Source organism: Epinephelus lanceolatus, chromosome 4 (genome assembly GCF_041903045.1).
Source record: "Epinephelus lanceolatus isolate andai-2023 chromosome 4, ASM4190304v1, whole genome shotgun sequence".
Lineage (NCBI taxonomy): Eukaryota > Metazoa > Chordata > Actinopteri > Perciformes > Serranidae > Epinephelus > Epinephelus lanceolatus.
Genome location: NC_135737.1, coordinates 11,173,781 through 11,194,631, shown reverse-complemented (window position 1 = coordinate 11,194,631; position 20,851 = coordinate 11,173,781). Strand labels below are relative to the sequence as shown.

The following is a 20,851-nucleotide window of genomic DNA, read 5'->3' as shown; positions in this document are numbered from 1 at the left end:
AGGTCAGAAATAAACTTTAAATCTGAGTAATTTCAGAGTTGAGAAGGTTCTGTAGTGAGAGGAGAGCAGAGCTTGTGTCTATTCTCGGGCTACAGCAGAGAGGCTGTGGGCACGGCATGGACTTTCTGATGAATCATGTCAGAGGTATCCTTTGAGGTACATTTCAGAGATGGAAAAGTCGATTTCATTCATTCATTTATTCATTCGTTCATCTATTCATTCATCCACCCGCCCTGCCGCGTTATCAGTTATCCAGCAGGAACTCCCATGTTATCACAGCCAGCTGGTTAACTGGGAGGAAATCGGTGTAATAAAAAAATAACCACACCACCCCGCTGTAATAACCTCGTCGTGGCTGACTTCAAGTCAGTGCGCGCGGGCTGATGGGCCTGCGGGGTCTGGGGCGTTAATATATGGATGCAGATCCAGAATAAGGGAATAATAGTGTGGTCCCAGCCTACAGTAACCATTAACCCCTTCCTATTCACTGGCAAATGAGCCCCTAATTCACAACCGCACCATGCCTGTCTGAGGGTGCAGATGAACGGCTACATTTGCGGTTTAGAAATAAAGTCGGAAGGCTCACTCACCACTTGTCTGGTTGCAAATGTATATCCCAGGGTGTTGAGTGGTAATTTCCGACACCGGGACACACCGTCTCATGTATTCGGCAAACTCTGCTCTCCTCTGGGCTCAGCTGCGCTTCACTGTGTCGCCTCCTGGCTGTTTTTTTTTTTTTTTTTTTTTTTTTTTATACAGTAAACTTGCCGATCCCAGGCTATTGTTAGCTAGGCACAGGCAAACACCCGCCCCTTTACACGCCGCTCTGGCCACGCGATTGGTCAATTTCACAATCCCCAGAAGCCGATTGGCTGGTGCGCTCAAAGTCTGGGGCGGGTCGGTAGTGTGCAAGCGGTGGTGCTTTCACAGCCACCAGGTAAAAGCCAGATATTCTAGCTTCATACAAGCTCTTGGCTAATGGCGTTGCATTCACGTGTAACTCTACCAGGGGATCAAAAACTAGAAAAAAGAAGGAATTTTAAAGAATATAATTTATCAAGCGCACTTTGCATCACGATAACATTTTGAGGACACAGATAAGGGTTACAATACAAAAAAAACAAGCTTCCTCATATTTTCTTCAAAATTCGTCAAATACTTATTTGTGAAAACATCTCATTTATCACATTATCACAGAATAATGCACAGTGGAATACTTTTAGTTTGTAGTTTTATGTCACTGAGCTTTTTGGTACATGTGCTTGATTTTACCGCGTCCCCAGTGCAAAATAATCAACTTTTACAAGAACTATAAGCCATAATATAATAAAAGACTCAAAATATTCTTCAATTATTTTAAAGGCCATAGTATATACTCTGTCTGGCTATATATACTCACACACACACACACACACACACACACACACACACACATATATATATATGCATATATTCTAGATGTCTGTATTTTCTGTAGTGTTGATATATTTCTATACATTTTCAGAGGGAACTAAGAAAACTGGGAAACACTGATCCACATTTTTCTAAAACATTTTCTGACATTTTATAGACCAAATAACTAAAGGATAAATGGAGAAAAAAAATCGACAGATTAATCAACAAAGAAAATATTTTTTACTTGCAGTCGTAGTCTCGACCTCGGCCATCTTTTTTTTTCATACAGTGTGCACGGTTAATTATGCAGTGGAGGTGCATCAAAAGGGAAGACTATTTTTTAATTAGATTAACTCCTTGTATTGGTATCTAAATGTACAAACTAGACAAAATAATATAAAAATGTTACACACTTATTCAAGAAGATTATTAAGTCCACTGAAAGTCTTAAATGAATAGAAGCCTTATAGCTGTCTGCTATTATGCCTGTTTTACATTCAGACTGGGTTAGCACAGTCTATGGGTTAGCGAGATTTACAGCGCCAGTCACAGACATTATAAAACTCTTACTGCCATCTACTGGTAAAAAAAGACACTGCTGCTTCAACTGACAGCAGGTCAGCTTTAAAAACTGACACAAACTATTTAAAATGATATCCAAACACAGAGGTGAGGTACAAACTGACAATATAATTCAGGGCATAACTACACTGAAATGTCCAAAGAGCTCTAAAAATGGCTTCAAACATTTGTTTTGTGAAGCTGATAAAGTTCAGTTTGATCTGATTAAGCTCAGTAACTGTTGATGGTTTCAGGAAAATATCCTGCAAAGTGTCTCTGGGTCACTGTTGTTGACTCATGAAAAAAAAAAACAACTAACCTCCATCAGTCTTGTCCTGCGTGTCCTTTAAACCTGCTGTAGACCTGGAGCTGTACTCACAAAACATCCTCCTACTAAAAGTAGCTACTCGGTGGAATAGTTAGGAGAAATAAACTAAAAATAACCTGCATCAAAGTCCTTACTTTAAATTTGTAATCTGAAATTAATACACAAAGCACTTAAGTGCTAAAAGTTGCTCCTAATTCTGAGAGAAGTTAGAGGAAGGCCAGAGGACTCCTCAGACACTAAGATGTGCTCACTGTCAGTAATGTGCTAAAGGTAATGTGTCTCATTGTGTTCGTGTTTAGTAAACACAGAATAATGAACTTAAAAAGTATATTTTGAGTCAGAATTAAGTCGGATCACCTGCAAGTCAAAACAGCCCAAACACACTGCACATGATGGCCATGATCTCTTTGCCACTTGGACAAAGGAAAAAGATTGCAGCACTAACGATCTCAGATCTGTTGGACAGTTAATTAAGTAATCAAGTAATCCGCAACTGCAATTAATAACATAAATGCAGGAGATTTTGTGCCAATTGTTGGATTAGCCAGTAAAATTGTGCCATATATAAAATCATCAAAACAGGATGATATGTTTTGTCAGGTGGAAAAAATATAACATGCTGATTGTATTTTGATGCCAGATGCAATCTATTTAACAAGTTAATATTTTACTTTATTTCATGTGTGTTAACTAACCAAATCATTGATTTATAGTATGGATGTCAGTGTTAACGTGTTATTTGTGCTGCGATTAAGGTCCAAACATAACAGGTTATTTTTCTAAAATGGTACTAATCAAGTGCTGCTATTTTGTCTCTTTGACACACCCTCACTTGTCGTCACGCCGCAGCAGCAGCTTTCTGAGCTGCAGTCAATGAATATAACGTGTGGCACAGCTGCATCATTTGTCTGTGTGTCATGCCTCTTTTATATGTGCCGATAAGACAACACCTCTTCATCCTCACTCATAGCTCCTCCAGCAGGCCTTACTATGAGTATAGTAAAGAATATAATAGGGGATTTTTTTGTTTGTTCTGGGCTGGGTGATGAATGTTTAAACATGGCATGTGATATTAGGCAGTACAAATAAACGTGACGTTAACTTGCCCCCCTCCAGACCCTAGATGTCACTTATCTGCTTGACAAAAGACACAAACAACCATTATCTTTCAATATCACAATCTGTATTTATCAATTCAAAGAAAATGACTGTACAGAGCAAATGATTAGCAGTTAATTCTGATCATTTTATACATTATTGGTTCATTCATTCACCCCTTTCTCATGTTGGTAGTTTGTGTTGCCCCGGTATGTTACAGTGTTTGCATAGTGGAGGGATGGGACTTGAAGACATGCACAGCAGTACCATAATAGACTATGTCATTCATGCAACCTCTTTGTCCTGTTGTGTTTGTTTGGAGGAGCTGCGGACCATTTTCAATCCCGGCTTATCAACAATCTCATTTCAGCATAGACTCAAAAAAGTTAAACATAACAAAGACAAGGGACAGTTTCCTCTTGTGTCACCACAGATAAACTTATGCTTTTACAGAAAATACTTCTGAGCAAATTACATTTGTACATCATTAAGTTGCTGTGCTGTAGGCCGGCATACAGAGAAACAGACAGGCTGAGGGCAGACAGACAGTGGTGCTCTGGAGTCCTGGGAGGAGAGAAACCTTGGCAGCAAGCATTCACTCATCAGGGCTGGATTATAACTGGTTTAGAAATAATTCTGTTGGTTTCTCTCTGCTGGAAGCACGAGTGTTTGGTGTCTGCAGATGTCAGGTGAAAGTTGATGTCAAAAGTGAAAATGTATGTGGATTATTTTGAAAGAAAACTGGAGCATTTATAGATAATAACCCTCCAATAAAAGATCCATGTATCTACATAATGAGCCTCTCACTCACTGTTGGTGACTTAGTTAGTGACTCCACAGAATGTCATCATCCACCTCCAGTGTCTGAGATGCAGGTATGATTGCATTTATCAGCCCTGATTTTCCTCAAAAACATGCAAACACATACTTGAGAATGTAATGCTGATTGCCTTTACCATCATCTGAGCCCTATTTAAAAACATCTTGTATATTACATTTTCCAGGCAGTGTGTGTGTGTGTGTGTGTGTGTGTGTGTGAGTGAGTGAGAGAGTGTAAACCTGCTCTTTATAGTACTTAAAGTTCAACATAACACATGAACAAGGGTTGCAGCTCAGAAGTGTTTTCATCATAGATGAATCTGGTGATTATTTTCTGGATTCATCGTTTGATCTATAAAACATTATAAAACAATAAAAAATCCCCATCACAACTTCCATGGAGGTCAAAGTGATGACTTCTATTGTCATGTTTTGTCATACCAACTGTCCATAACCAAAAGATATTCAGTTTATATCATAAAACAGAGGAAAAAAACAGCAAATCTTTACATCTGAAAGGCTGAAACCAGTGAATGTTTGTGGAGTTTTTGTAAGAAAATGACTTCAACAATGAATAAAACAAAATTGTCTATCAATTTTCTATGAATTAGCCAACTGATCAATTGACTGTTTCAGCACTAGCCCAAACTTGATGCCTTGTAAACCCACACAGTGCTGCAGGGATAACATTTGTTTTTGTAGGCCGAAGCAGAAGTAAGTGTCGCCCTGGTTCCCTTGTCAAAAAGCCAGTGGGATTTTCCATTGGTTTTTCAAATATTGCAGAAAATTAGCTTTGTGCCAAACAAACGTTTATGATACTTAGACGTTTTGTTCAATAATATCTTCACAAAAGAACACTACTTATGATTTTTGAAGGCTAAATGCAAGTCAGGCGAAGTAAAAAGCTAACGTTAGGTCATAAACACACTACACTTCAGTCACATTACTAAAGTCGCCACCACAATGAGACCTTAAAGTTGTGTTCAGGGTGATGACACTCTGTAGTCTCATCTAGCCACTTGTTAGCACCTTTTTTTAGACATGTAATAGCTTCAAAATTTTTGCGTTGGGTATTTACTGACATATTTTACGTTGTACAGTGAAACATGAAAGTGTTTTGAGCCTGTGTTAACCACACACCTTATTTCAGGCATCTAACCAAAAACTCATTCAAAAGCCCCACTGACTCTGAGACGAGGGAACCGAGAGCGCTAAAATGCGAACTCGTTTCTGGATTTTAGGACTCATTCCTGCACTGGCCTGTTGGTAAATGGCACTAGCCTAACACCGCTAAATGACCGATTTTATTATCAGAATGTGATCTAGTCAGTCCGATAACATTTGGAAAGTCTAGAAGAGCAGCATGATTGAATCATACTATTCCAATTCAAGTTAGCAAAGTGCTTAACCAGAAGTAGCCAGTTTGGTTGGCAGAAGTCTCTAGTGATGATGATGATGATGATGATGATGCGGAAGCAGTGTGGATCATCTAATTTTATACATGGCAGCTGAATGCAACTTCAATTAGAATGATTGGGGTTCTGCCTCCAACGCTGTATCCAGCTCTGTGTGGCTCTTCTACACTTTACAAATGTCACTGAACCAAATGGATCAAATCCTGAGAGTGAAACAGGTCAGGCTTTGGGCTATGGGAAAAAGTCTTTTTTGGCCCCACTGTACCACTTGGACCTGGCAGTTGTAATTTCACGTTTCACCACAATGAAACTGGCTTCAAAGCCTAGCACTGTTCTTGGGTGCTTGCTCCCTACGCACACTTTATCGCTTTATACTGTCACCTGACTTCCTCATTTGCGACTGTCATAATTCCTATGGCACTAGAGGTCGCCACCTAACAATAAACGTAAATATAGGTTGTAATAAGCTGCTTGTACCAACAATCTATATGGCCATTTTTGTGGGGGAAGACAGTCTGGCTTTGCACCAACTGTGTAGAGCATGAGAAACAACAGCTCTTGAAAGAGTTAAAACTTTCTTCCACCTAATGAGATAACTCTTAACTTTTCTGGATCTGACGTCCCTCTGCTGGATCCCCAACACCACTGACCATCAGGCCTCAACTCTGCAACAGGCCAGCCTCCCTAGTGCAAAGAAAAAGTTGCATAAAGTTTCAGTTCATTGCTACCATGGACATCATCATCATTAACAGTAATAATGACTTCACAAACATTCCTACAATGAACATGAATTATACTCCATATTACTGCATACTGCTGTGTGGTTTTGGTGTACAAGATGTAACATGTCGAAGAATAAAACTGCGTTTTATTTATGTTAGTGGCTAAATGATTGAATGATTTCAGACTGAGAAATATCTGCATCAGTGTTTCCCTCTGCTTCGTTAGGTTTTCACTGACAAACTGAAGTTGGCTATCTCTTAACTTTTTTATCATCTTCTAAGCTATGTGCTGTTCTCAGAGAGCAGAACCACAACCTGATCTGCACCTAAACCAAGTTTTGAATTCATTTCCAGTGAGAGAAGAAAACACTGACTATATATACATGAATGAAAAACCAAAAGGTATTTTATTTGTCATTTCATCTCAGCCAACAGACTGAGGTTGATGTGAACAGAACAGCACAGACACACACAGACAGGCAGGGTACGATGCAATCTGTTTTTGTTTTGACTTTTTAAGCAAATCTGTTCTTCATTCAGTCTGTCATGATGTTAAACCACACTGACTTTCAAATATCTGGATGTTTCTGTTGTGTAAAATGGTACAAATTACTTCAGAGTGTTATCTGTTCACTGTACCCTGCATGTTTTGTCCTGTGTGTGTCTACAGCAACAAAGTGTGTCAGTTTATTATGCTGTCAGATTCATAATCCAACAGCAGAGGACTGTACCGTGTCACTGTACATGTGGAAGATTTGCTCATTCAAAATTCACCTTTTTAACTCTTTACTTTGTTGTGTCCAACATGCATGTAAATGATTGATCTGGCATTCACACCTGATTTAGATGCATAATGTGTGTTGAAATAAAAAAAGATTAAAGAAAGTTACAGTTTTCAAGACATGTTTTATGACAAACACAAACCAACAGGTCAGAATTTAAAATCCTGAGCTGAATAAGGAACAACAACAACAAAAAAAAAGATGAGCAGCCAGATATAATACTACTCTTATAACCTTAATATCACACTTGTTAGAAACAGAGAAAATAATTAACCTGTCAAATATCGACCTCTGAAAATGTGAAACCAGTTCTGAGTGGGATTCTTGGGCTCAACGGCCTGCTCATAGAGGAAGATGTGAGCTCTTGTGTTTTAAGTCCAAATGAAATCACATTTTTACTGTCAAAAATTATGTCAATGATATTTTTATCTCATTGTCAACAGTTTTTTTTATTTTTTAAAGAAAGGAGAAAAGGTGGGCTTAGCTGTGGTACTGTCACCAGGAGAACCAGAGATAACGTAAACAAACATCCAGTGTAGCCTATGAGCCATTGGCAGACAGGGTTTTGTTAGCAGTGCCTTTGAAGTTTAAGGATCACACCAGCCCTCACCAGGACTGTCTCATCCACTGCATGGGAGACAGTCCCAGAGTGAGGGAAAAAGCTCAGAGAAGCAGCTGTGTGTTGCTCTTTAATGGAGGGTAGGTGATTAAGCAGGCGTAAAGGCCTATTTACTAAAAACAACCAGTTAGTCTTCATCCTTGAAGTCTCTTCTCTCGTGAAACCAAAAAACACTGCCTGAAAACACTTCAGATTAAGTCTCACCCTGTGTAGCTTGTTAAAGTTTCTTTTTCAGTGTGGAATGAGCTCATTGTTGCCTCTTGTGGCTGTTGGGGGAGTAAACCCCCAAACACCAACCAAAGACCCATACTACCCACTACCATTTAGTATGTCCCAGGACATAGTATGTCAAATGCAAACATGTCCTACTGCATCTGGTCGCATTTTGCAATATGCAACCCAGGATGCTTTTCTGGCTGTTCTGACCCACAATCCTCTGCACAGCAGAAGATGCGTCACATCGACTGAACTGCAAACAGATGACAGCTTGACAGCTCGCTGACAGCTGTCAGAAGCAGCAATGACAGATGACAGTGCAATTAAGTGACTGATGATCCGTCAAAATAATAGTAACAATAGGAGTATTTGTTATTTAAGGGAACGAAATCATTAGAGATTTCTGACAACAACAGGACATAAACGAATAACAATGACAAAGAAATGCATCTGTAATTTTACTGTTGAGAGTATTAAACTGCATGTTAGAATCTACAGTGTTTGCAGGTGTCACTTAAAAGCTACACCTACAAACACTGCAAAGTAACAACAGCAGAGCTCTCCAGGTTGACCTCCGTCTCTGGTGAACTCGGCAAATGTTGTTTTGTTCTGACTCCAATGAGACAGATATATGAGCAAGAGGGTCAAAGTTCAGGTTGCAGTGTTATAAAGAAATGGTACGCCCCAACTGTGTGCATACCGCATATAGCAGTATGTTCTTTTAAAGGACAGCTGCAGTACCTACTGAAAGTAGTGATTACAGCTCTCGGGCCCCAGGGGGCAGTGATGAGCCTCTTAACATAATGACATGATGATGCTGCTGTGCTAAAAAAATACTTTAACAAGTGACACAGAAGTTAGATTTATGCTTCATCTGAAGTGTTTTCAAACTGTTGTTTGGTTGTACAAGAGAAAAGGCTTCAAGGATGGAGACTAACTGGTTGGTTTGGCAAATGTGCATCTGGTTAATCACCTGACCTCTGTTTAAGAGCAGCACACAGCTGCTTCTTTGAGCTTTTCTCTGGGGCCTTCTGGGACTGTTTCCTACACAGTGGATGAAGCAGTTCCAATGGGAATCTGTTGTTGTTCTCATTAGTTAGTGTAACCACCTGCCTATGATAGAACAGTGACAGTACTGCTTTAAACAAATATGATTGAAGCAATTTGACTGGCTGTATTAAAACAAGTTCTCTATCTGTATGTAGACAGAAAAACAAATAACAAAATAAATGCAAAAATAGGGGGAACCACTATGAAACAAAAAATATAAATTTCTCCCTTTTTGTTTCTGTTGTTTTTTTTAAACATAGGATGTGATTTACAGAGCAGATACGAATGCTGTACTGTAGCAGCAGTTTCAGTTGGACCTTAAGTGAGAGAATCAAAAACACCAAAACTTAAACGGGGGTTTTTATCCAGTAGCATGGATTTTAAATGCTATCTGACCATGGTGCTTCTACCGGAGCAGGAGAGTAACTTAAGTTTGCCCATCAACCTCTGCGGATGGTACTTCCAAAAATGGTATTTGATTTTAATGATTCTCCCTTTTCTTTTTTGGCCCTTGCTTCTCTGTATTGTTTATGGCTTTGTGGTGAGTTTACAGGAAATGTAACTTTAACTGATGCATGGATGCCCAGTCAGCAGGCTGAAAAGACAAGTGGGTGATTTCTCCAAGCAAAACATGCAATCTGACAACAAAATATTTGGTCAGTTTGATATTCTGGCTCTCAACAATGTGTCAGTTCATTCACATACTCATTCATTCATTCCTCTTCTACACTGATAGGATGTTGACCTGGACAGTTTGATGACCTTTTACATCCTGAACATGTTTATAAGTTTTGACATTTTAAACCGGCTGAATTATATTCTTCTGTCTGTGTGTGGTGTAGATCGGACATGTCTGGAAGACTGAGGTGGCGTCTGTGGGGACAAACATATGAACACATGAAGCACACACTAACATAAATAACCTGAGAGCTATGGAGACCCTGGGAGCGGAGAGCAGCAACGCACGTGCACGCACACATGCACAAACACACTCATACTGAAAAACAAGATGTCTTCAACTCTGTATGAAAAAAAATTGCAACAGATTTGCATGAAGAAGAGAATATCCAGTGAGTAAGTCTGATGCTGTAAGAAATTAAAAGAGTAGATAAGGCCTCATTCATTAAAAACAGGCCGGATGCAGATTTTGTGCTTATGACCAAAAATAAACATGAAACGTTTGGAAAACTAATCCTGATGCTAAAATCAGCAAGTTAGAATGAAGTTCCCCAATTTCCTTTGAGTTATCAAAATGTTAAGCTCTACAGCTTCCATAAATAAGAATGCTATAATTTCTTTGTGTTCTTTGACATGATTTAAAGGTCCAGTGTGTAGGATTTAGGGGGATATACTGACAGAAATACAATATAATAGAATAAGTATGCTTTCTTTAGTGTATAATCACCTGAAAATAAGAACTGTCATATTTTCGTTATCTTACAATGAGCCTTTTATATCTACATAGGGAGCGGGTCCTCGTCCATGGAGCCCTGCCATGTCTCTACAGTAGCCCAGAACAGACAAACCAAACACTGCCTCAAGAAAGGGCCATTTGCATTTTTGTGATAACCGCTGTAGTTAGCAGCCACTCCGCAACAAGAGCGTCAGACAAACACTTATTTTTTTAATGTGAAAACTAATTTATTCAATGTTTTTACCAGTTTAAAATAATGGGCCCGTTTGTTTTGGAGAGGAAGAGAACCTCCTGAACAGTGAACACTGAAGGAATCCAAACTAGGACTTGGCACATGGGAGAAGTTTCATGGCATCATCACGAGATGTCACTAAATCCTACACACTGCTCCTTGAAAGAAAAATGAAAGAACATTTTAATGAATGAGGCCCCTGGGAGCCAGAGTCTACCATCAGTTTTTTCTCATTCTGATCACTGATCCAAGAACTGTACATGTTTTCTTTTTCTCTTTTTCACATGACTAAGACTTAGCCAAAGTGGCTGCAGTGACCGTACTGTTGTGTAGTTTGTGCGTCGCAGGTTAAACACCTTGTGACGCATCGGTCTTGCAGAAATCTTAACGAGAATATTTTTAATTCTGAATGAATCCTACATAAACAAATGGGGGCTGCTCTGTTTACTGTTCTTTTTTGGGGTGCACTTTCTTCAGGATTTCAAGTCTTTTGATACATTTCTATGACTTTCTGAGGAATAGTGAAACCTTTCTGCTTTCTTTTTGTTTCTTGTGTTCCTGATTGTTTTGAAGTTCATCATCCGGGTCGCCATCTACTCTTCTTTTGTCTTAAATCATCATCTTTCCACCTTCTTAGATTCAGCACAGTACTGTAGCTGTTTTGTTGACTTAGCCACGGTGAGTTTTGATAAATGTGGTTTGAGTGCTGTTTCAAAGTAAAACCAGTGTCCACATTTTCTACATGGCTAGACCTTGAGACAGATCGGAAAACTGTTGAAAACTGTCAACAAAAAACAAGGAATCTTTAAATCTGTATGTCTGTAAAACATCTTGGCATAATTTCATTCTCTTTCGATTTCCGAGGAGTAATAAGACATAATGTAGGATGTCTCGACTTACAGACGGACAGATAGATACAGTAGATAGGACAGACAGACAAGAAATACATACAAGTACAGCTCATAATAAAAAACAAACATGGAACAGAATGAGCTACGTTTTATCGCACTACCAGCAATCAATAACAGCCTTTCTGTTAACTTGTCTCATCTCTCTCTCGCGTTACTGCTGCCCGGGGTTCAGCAGCACTAAACTCTCTCTGCAGTTCTTTGAAACAGCCACTAGGGGGGGCATAGGCGGAGCGTCAGTGACTCTGTGTGTTCTCACAGAGACACAGAGGAGAGAGAGAGAGAGAGAGAGACAGAAAGAGAGAGAGAGAGAGAGAGAGAGAGAGAGAGAGAGAGAAAGATGTCTCCTGCTCCAAGTCCGTCCTGTCCATCCTATGAGTGAGCCTGGGTCAGTCCTTCTGTCCGGTGTCACTTTCCATCCAAACACAACCGCTTTGTTGACAGTGTTGGAGGCGAAGAGAAGGAGGGGGGCGTTTACTACCAGTCTATGGCCCCACCTCCCCTCTGAAGTTCATACGATTCAATCCCGACCGATCTGTCACCCGGCTCACTTTTTCTTACCACTCTTTTCTGAGCGCTTCGCGTCTGACTTCCCACCCCGATCTGACCTCTCGGACCGCTCGCCTCTCTCCCTCTCCTTCTCCTTTTCTTTCTCTTTCTCTTTATCCGCCCGCTCAATCCGGTCCGAGCGCTCGATACCTCGCTCTGACCTATTGTCCGCCTTGCTGCCATCGCGGCGTGTGCCCTCGTCGGTGGATGAGGTAGTTGGTTGGGGCTGACCCCATTTGGCAATCTCCTCGTGCTCCGTGATACTGGCGGTGATGTTGGTCACCCACGCTTTGAGGTCGTCCTGAGGGTGAGAGAGGGATCACAGATGTCAGCTGATTGGTCCTTTACTGTATATGTTTCTTTATTTCATTTGTCATTGGTATGGATGTCATATAACTTCAGTGTAACTTTCAGTGGAAAACATTTTTACATTATGTGATTGATGAAATAAAGCCACTGCTATTTTGATATATAGATAGATAAACAAAAATGACTCACCTCATCTTTTGCATGAAACAAAAACTCACTGCCATCCTTCGTTCTGCAACAAGAGGAGAAAAAAATTAAACTTAGAGACAGTGTAATGCAAAACAGGTTTGGTGGATAGTTTTACAAAAGATGTTTTTTGGTAAAGAGAAGGACCTGTTTTGTATAATATTTGCAACTAAAGGTACACTACAGCAATTTAGAATGTCACCTCCATAGTACTGGAGCAGGAAACAGATCAGAAAACTAGAATTACTGCCCCGCGGTTGTATGCCTCCGCGCACCAGTCAGTTTACATCCATGTCTGTAAAAGCATGCATGGATGCTTCACACACACCTTTCATCCAACAGCACAGAAGATCTATACAATCAGCATGGTTTCAATGTGGGCACCCAAGATTAGTGTCACCAATTCAGTATCTGACCAAATGTGTCCTCTTCTGTTCCTGCCTATAGACAAAGTCCTATCTTGTGAGACGAGCACAGGATCTATAATGTGGAATGTTGACCTATTTTTTATATTGGACTATTTTCAAAGTCACAAAACAACTAAAAAAATAGACTACTGAGTGGTGGTGTATGTCTTAATGTTAGTCAGATCAGGTCTAGTTGCTGTAGTAGCATATCTGCAGACCACTTGGCATGTTGAAAGTGCCTTTGGTTCTGATACATTATTTGGGTCTGTGTTTGAACAGAAATGACAGTCTGCTGTTGTGTATGTGTTTGTGTGTATGTCTGACTTGCTGGCAGTTTTGCTCTAGAATATTTTGTTGGTGACCCCTGACTACAAAAGTTGTTGCTGGTTCATGCCCCATTAACTGGTGTAATGGATTTCACTTATCATCATCTACAGACGTAACATTAAACAGGCCAGACACTGTAAGGATCTTAAAACAGAAGCACCGTGTTGTAATTAAATTGTAATCAATTACAGTTACTGAGAAAATATATGTGATTAAATTACAGTTACTAATCACAATGTTGGTGAGGGGTAACATCTCAATATATTCTTTTCAGTAAAATGTTTATATGTAAAATATAAAATGTGTTCTGTTGCTTTGCATTTTTTTGTCGTACGGTGATGCCTTCTCTTGGCATAGCTTACAGGAGGGCATCATCATTGTGTAATTCGCACTCTGCTTTCACACCTAACCTGTTCAATACAATGACAAAACAGTAAACATGAGTATGAAAACAGCCCCTCACTTGAGCGTGAAGACGTTCTTCTTCTTCTTGTAGCCGTTGGTGACGTCGCAGTGGCAGTGGGAGAGGTTGAGCAGCGGCTCGTTGTTGTAGGACGTGGTGGTGTTCTTGGCGTCCTTGTAGAAACCCATCTCCCCTTTGTTTAGCACGCAGTACAAGTTGACCCATGACCTGCTGTGGTGTGGGAAGGCGGGAGGAGGTAAAGGGGGAAGGAGAGGGAGAGTGGAGGAGGAGGAGGAAGAGGAAGGTGAAAGGGGAGGAGCACGGGAAAGGTGGTGGTAGGGGGGAGACGGGGGGAGTCAGGAGGAGCTGCAGAGTCACTCTCGCTAAGCTAACACCTCACTCACCTGACCAGAGCAGACAGGTAGGTAGGCGGGATGAACCGGCGCCAAGAAGGGAGGAGGAAACACACTGCTGAACAAACACAGACGAACAGACGGACAGAAAGATGGACGGACGGAGAGGAGGTGGGGGATGGAGGGATGGAAAAGGGAGGCTACGTACAGTCTGTGTGTATCTGTGTGTGGGGCTTATATATGACTTACCTTGGAGGAGATGAGAGGAGCAGCCAGTAGCACCAAGGAGGAGAGAAGAAAAGAGTGAGAGTTTGGTTAAATGGTATTTTGGCAACAACACAACTTCAATTCACAGTCATGCTTCTTTTCGCTGTTTGAGCGTGTTTACATGCACACGGCATTCCAATTAATAAGCTTACAACCAATTAAAGGTATTATTCAGAGCAAGCTGTCTATGTGCAGCTTAATATCCTGATTTCAAATACTAACAATGTAAACAGAACTTAGACTTAGAAGACGAACGGTGCATGTAATGATAAGGTGTCTACACTGCTGATATAATGGTTAAATCTTAACCTCTTCTACCACTGACCTGCTGACTGTAGTAGAAAGTAACTAAATGCATTTACTCAAGTACTGTACTTAATTACAGTTTTGACATACTTGTACTTTACTTGAGTATTTTTATTTTCTTCTACTCTTTACTTCTACGTCACTACATCTCAGAAGCAGGTATTGTAATTTTTGCTCAACTACATGTGCCTGACAGCTGTAGTTATTTTGTAGATTAAGATCAATGACACCAAAAAAAATCAAATCATAAATCATCATATAATATATTGGTAAGGATTAGAATGTATTGCTCTTTATGGGTAATAATCTAAGCTTAAAATAGTGGTATTTCATCAAAATCACTTCATTCTACATGTCTCATTTAAAATTTCACCAAAATATACGGTTCCCACCAGACGCTGCTTTTTTCAACTAAAGTATTTTGTTTTCAACTTTTAATTCTCAAACAAAGGGTAATTTTTAAAAATCAAATAATGTCCGCTGTGTCAAGTTACTGATATTACTCTGGCCGGTCGCTGCTGCCACTGTTGTGTACAGTTTGTTTGGGTCATAATATGCACATGTTGCTAATGATGTCTGTGTGTGCGACATGACGCCCATGTATGTGCGTCCATGTGTGTGTTGAAGTGTGTATGATGTGTAGGCTTATTAAATCTTGTTGGACTGGTATGGTAGGACAGGTGCTTGTCATGCAATCATATTCTGCTGAAGTGCACACAGCTTGTGTGACGATGATGCAATATGTAAGTAGGATTTGCATTTTTCTTTAAAAAATATTTGTTTTGGTGGTGACTCTCACTCCTGTGTTGCTTGCTCGTTGCATTGGCTCCAATAGCTACATTTGGTGTGGACATTTAAAAAATATATTAAAAAAAGGTTATTCGTGGTGTACTGAGGGTCATGCATTTTCCGCTAGTCACTCAGGGAAGCTCAAGGAAAAATACGTGTGGTCACACCCCAGCCACCTTACTCCTCTGATAAGTAAAGAACAGTCCCTAACATGTTTCAGCTTTTCAGAACGGTTGATGAAAGACACTCTTAAGTAGAAACTGAGCAACAACAGCTCAAAGCCAAAAGTAATGTGAAGTGTAAACGTGAAACTAGTGACTGATGGATGTTTATACCGTGATATGCCGTCAGTATCAGTCCGTTCACCAGGGTAATGTAAAAAATACACACCATTCACACGCACCGTATCCTTTCACTTGGTTATCCTAAATAATACCAGAATATAAAGGTGCACATAAACATACTCAGTGCCTCGTCGTGTAGCTATGTAACAGAGACAGGTTGAACCTCAATCCTTCCTCTCCAACTAACTGTGTTCACTCTTCCTTAGTATTGATTTGTGGAGAAGGTCCGAGGGCCCACCCCCCAAAGATCTTCTCCACCAATCAAAGTTGAATATAAAGCCAAAAAAGAGAGCACACAGTAAGCCAAACGAGGAGCTGTTTGGAGATTCACACTTGTCCAGATTTAAGCCATTCAGGATTATGCTTTACCTTGCCATGTACATAACAGGGCATGTACATATGAGACATTCATCCATTGCCTTGAGTGGGCAGGTGAGTGGACTCATCCTTAGCTGGAAGGGGATGAGCTTTTAGCTGTGCGTGGTCAGCCCAGCCACTAGAGGGCAGTGCAGAGAAAGACTTGGTGACTGTTGGTGTCACTCCGGAGGAAGCAGGGCGGTCATCTATGAAGGCGAGGTAGTGTGTGTATGTGTGTGTGTTGTGGGTACATGGCATCACCAGCTCCATCAACCTCCACCCCCACGGCATTCATAAGCCAGTCAGCCAGCCAGTCTGCCAGTCAGTCAACCATTTCTGCTGTGCTTTATTCTATGAGCTCGTGTTGTATCAGGAGGCATCATAAGCATCATGCATGATGTTTTCACATGCGGTGAGATGTCTGCAGGTTGCCATTTCAATTCATGTAACTATTGTCTTCCCGGTCTGATCCTGATGATCAGAGATGACATACATCAAATAGTCAGAAGCTCCAGCCTCATATGAGAATAACTATTGTGTCTGCTGGTGCCACTATCAATGTCATTCTCTAGTGCTTGATTTCTGTATGTGTATTTGTCTTTTCTAAGTATGAAAAAACTACAAAATCTTACAAACTAACTGTGCCACTTCATAAGCAACAGTAGCAACACATTCTTTAACATACTTGTAATTCATGGCACTATTCAAGTGGGATAAACACGACTGTCTCTTGTTGTTGACTTCTGCATAGATTTTTTCAGAAATAAGGTCCGCTGGTGGTCCACCGGAAGGGGAAGGACCCCGCCTCTCGATTACAGGAAACTGTGAAGCCTGATTTATGGTTAGGTGCGCAAAACATTTGATTATCATCACTCGACAGAAATTACATATTTAAGACAGAAAAAAAGTGTTCCTTTAAAGTCGCGAACCTGGAGAATTTTGTTATGTTGTGGACAACATCATGCAATGATTTGTCAAGCAATGTGATTGATAGTGTCATTATTATCGCCATGGAGATGGTAGTTTTAAACCCACACCATTTCTGACCTGTATTCAGCGTCTCTATCCAGAAGCAGCTGTCTGTCAGCAGCAGCTCCTGTGGAGCTAAGAGGACAGAGGCCGGCCTATTATACATCTATGGGCTGGCCAAACTGCCTTCACCAGGCTGACTGACAGTGACATTTACTGAACCGGAATATCTTTTATGACAGTGCCATGGGAATAAATTGACAGTGTTTGCATTAATGGATAAGGCTGATTTTATTTCCCAGCCCACTGTAGTGAGAGAGGGGACTCTGCTGCTCACAGAGAGACTGGGAGCTGATCAATGTACATACTGTTAATAAGTTAAATACACATATAGAGCGAGATATTTGTGTGATTTTAAACAGCTCTCTGTGCAGATTAAGCTTCGCTAAATGCGACAGAAACAGACTCATAGCATAACAAAAAACACTGGGGGTCTCTGGTTACGATGAAAACTAATGAAATCTTCTCTTTAATCTCTGTCAAGTTACACTATCCGAAAGTGTTGAGTGTAATACCATAAATCAGCCTTATGATGTGCCACGAATGACAATGTTCATATTCTCTATAAGCAGATGAGACTGACAAAATACCATTTACTTCCACTTTGCAGAATGTCAGACTTTTTCTAATGTGTTATCTACTAATCAAAATATATGTAAAGATAATAATGTCATAGCATCCTTTGAATCTAAACATGTGTAAACCTTAATGTATGCATGCTTCAAAAGACACATGTCTGGAAAGAAACTCCAAAGCTTAGCTGAGTATTGGCGATATCATGTTGACCCACACGGTGGGACCAACCAGTGAGGTCTCATGTGTCATCTGCGCTGGTGACAGTCATGCATCTGTTCAACATGTCAGACGCAGTGTCAGCAGAGTGTGTTAGCTTGTTGGTTAGCATGCTTGAGTCATGCCCCTGTCATAACTGTTGAATCAATAAATGGAAGGGGCAGTGATGTCATGAGAAACAGACAGCGGAGACATGACATGTGCTGCAGTTAAACAGTATTTAAAGATCATTGGCGATTGTCAGTAAAGACCAGATAGTTTAGATTTGGCAACAAGGGATGGAATGTAAAAGTTTTGTTGGTATCATTTTATGTGAAAAATGGCTTAGTTGAATATATGTGAATTGCTATTTTGCAGTAAATTCCACTCATCTGGTGTTCCGAGAAGAATATAAACAACCCTCCTGGAGTACCAAATTAATCGATTAATTGATCAGCATTCTGATACTCATGACACAAGTGTCCATCCTCCTTCTCTACAACTGTTACAACCTAGTCCTGCTGTTACGCTCATCATTATGACCCTGGCCACCCACCTATTGGTACTCTTCTTCAGAGTCTCAATGTCCAGCTTGCGGAAAAGGAAGCCTTCGTGGTGTGCAGTATGTGTTGGCGGCTGGGCGACTGCTGGGCTGCTCTGGGCTGGAGCTGACCTGGACCGCCGCGTAGTCTCTCCAGGTTCTTTGGGTCGTGGTCGACGCCGTGGTTTGGGTCTGTCCCGAGCTCGAGGGCGGTCGAGACGGGAAGACTTCTCTGGTATCCCGTTAGGCAGGCGGGGCACCTCACCACGGGCCTGAGGATGGGGGGGGGGGGGGGGGGGTAATGCAGTAAGTAAGTAACAATGTGGCTCATGTTTGAAAATAATTAATCTTTGATGGCCTTTTGTATGGGTAACTGTGTCTGATATTTTCATCATCTAAAGCATACATGTCTGTATGCTCTCCCTGTGTTTCCTGCTGACAGGTTATCAGATATCACTTTAGCCAATACCAGTATGTATGTAACCTTTTAACAGTATTAATTGTTTTTTATTACCAATGGATGAACAGGTTGTAAAGTTACTTAAAAACCGAAACTGTCCCAGGCAACTCTCTTGGTTGCCTCTTGCAGCCTGTGGATTGACTTCTATGTAGAGGACTCAGGCCAAATTCTTCAGTCCAAGGTATATGACATTATATACAGTACAGGCCAAAAGTTTGGACACACCTTCTCATTCAATGCGTTTTCTTTATTTTCATGACTATTTACATTGTAGATTCTCACTGAAGGCATCAAAACTATGAATGAACACATGTGGAGTTATGTACTTAACAAAAAAAGGTGAAATAACTGAAAACATGTTTTATATTCTAGTTTCTTCAAAATAGCCACCCTTTGCTCTGATTACTGCTTTGCACACTCTTGGCATTCTCTCCATGAGCTTCAAGAGGTAGTCACCTGAAATGGTTTCCACTTCACAGGTGTGCCTTATCAGGGTTAATTAGTGGAATTTCTTGCTTTATCAATGGGGTTGGGACCATCAGTTGTGTTGTGCAGAAGTCAGGTTAATACACAGCCGACAGCCCTATTGGACAACTGTTAAAATTCATATTATGGCAAGAACCAATCAGCTAACTAAAGAAAAACGAGTGGCCATCATTACTTTAAGAAATGAAGGTCAGTCAGTCCGGAAAATTACAAAAACTTTAAACGTGTCCCCAAGTGGAGTCGCAAAAACCATCAAGCGCTACAACGAAACTGGCACACATGAGGACCGACCCAGGAAAGGAAGACCAAGAGTCACCTCTGCTTCTGAGGATAAGTTCATCCGAGTCACCAGCCTCAGAAATGGCAAGTTAACAGCAGCTCAGATCAGAGACCAGATGAATGCCACACAGAGTTCTAGCAGCAGACCCATCTCTAGAACAACTGTTAAGAGGAGACTGCGCCAATCAGGCCTTCATGGTCAAATAGCTGCTAGGAAACCACTGCTAAGGAGAGGCAACAAGCAGAAGAGATTTGTTTGGGCCAAGAAACACAAGGAATGGACATTAGACCAGTGGAAATCTGTGCTTTGGTCTGATGAGTCCAAATTTGAGATCTTTGGTTCCAACCGCCGTGTCTTTGTGAGACGCAGAAAAGGTGAACGGATGGATTCCACATGCCTGGTTCCCACTGTGAAGCATGGAGGAGGAGGTGTGATGGTGTGGGGGTGTTTTGCTGGTGACACTGTTGGGGATTTATTCAAAATTGAAGGCACACTGAACCAGCATGGCTACCACAGCATCCTGCAGCGACATGCCATCCCATCCGGTTTGCGTTTAGTTGGACCATCATTTATTTTTCAACAGGACAATGACCCCAAACACACCTCCAGGCTGTGTAAGGGCTATTTGACCAAGAAGGAGAGTGATGGAGTGCTGCGGCAGATGACCTGGCCTCCACAGTCACCGGACCTGAACCCAATCCAGATGGTTTGGGGTGAGCTGGACCGCAGAGTGAAGGCAAAGGGGCCAACAAGTGCTAAACACCTCTGGGAACTCCTTCAAGACTGTTGGAAAACCATTTCAGGTGACTACCTCTTGAAGCTCATGGAGAGAATGCCAAGAGTGTGCAAAGCAGTAATCAGAGCAAAGGGTGGCTATTTTGAAGAAACTAGAATATAAAACATGTTTTCAGTTATTTCACCTTTTTTTGTTAAGTACATAACTCCACATGTGTTCATTCATAGTTTTGATGCCTTCAGTGAGAATCTACAATGTAAATAGTCATGAAAATAAAGAAAACGCATTGAATGAGAAGGTGTGTCCAAACTTTTGGCCTGTACTGTATGTTCCACAGTATTTTGCCTCTCTTCAGCTTTGCTACAATGCTAACAGTGTTCAACACTAGCTAA

General features: G+C 40.9%; 2 protein-coding genes across 5 annotated transcripts in view; both read right to left on the bottom strand.

Moving 5' to 3' along the window:
* pak1 (p21 protein (Cdc42/Rac)-activated kinase 1) overlaps nt 1-747 on the bottom strand; it is an 84,480-nt gene extending 83,733 nt beyond the window's left edge. The window contains exon 1 of one of the 2 annotated variants that reach the window (XM_033631372.2): nt 591-747. The gene's annotated coding sequence lies outside the window, so the exon portion shown is untranslated. The remainder of the gene's footprint in view (nt 1-590) is intronic. The other variant, XM_078166899.1, reaches the window with a different exon arrangement.
* A 10,440-nt stretch (nt 748-11,187) lies between these two features.
* sptbn4b (spectrin, beta, non-erythrocytic 4b) overlaps nt 11,188-20,851 on the bottom strand; it is a 120,459-nt gene continuing 110,795 nt past the window's right edge. For 2 of the 3 annotated variants that reach the window (XM_033630927.2, XM_033630929.2), the window contains 4 exons: nt 18,513-18,769; nt 13,801-13,971; nt 12,607-12,649; nt 11,188-12,409 (listed from right to left, as the gene is read on the bottom strand). In XM_033630927.2, the coding sequence (XP_033486818.1) occupies nt 12,107-12,409; nt 12,607-12,649; nt 13,801-13,971; nt 18,513-18,769 (774 nt within the window). In that variant the 3' untranslated portion in view covers nt 11,188-12,106. The remainder of the gene's footprint in view (nt 12,410-12,606; nt 12,650-13,800; nt 13,972-18,512; nt 18,770-20,851) is intronic. The other variant, XM_033630928.2, reaches the window with a different exon arrangement.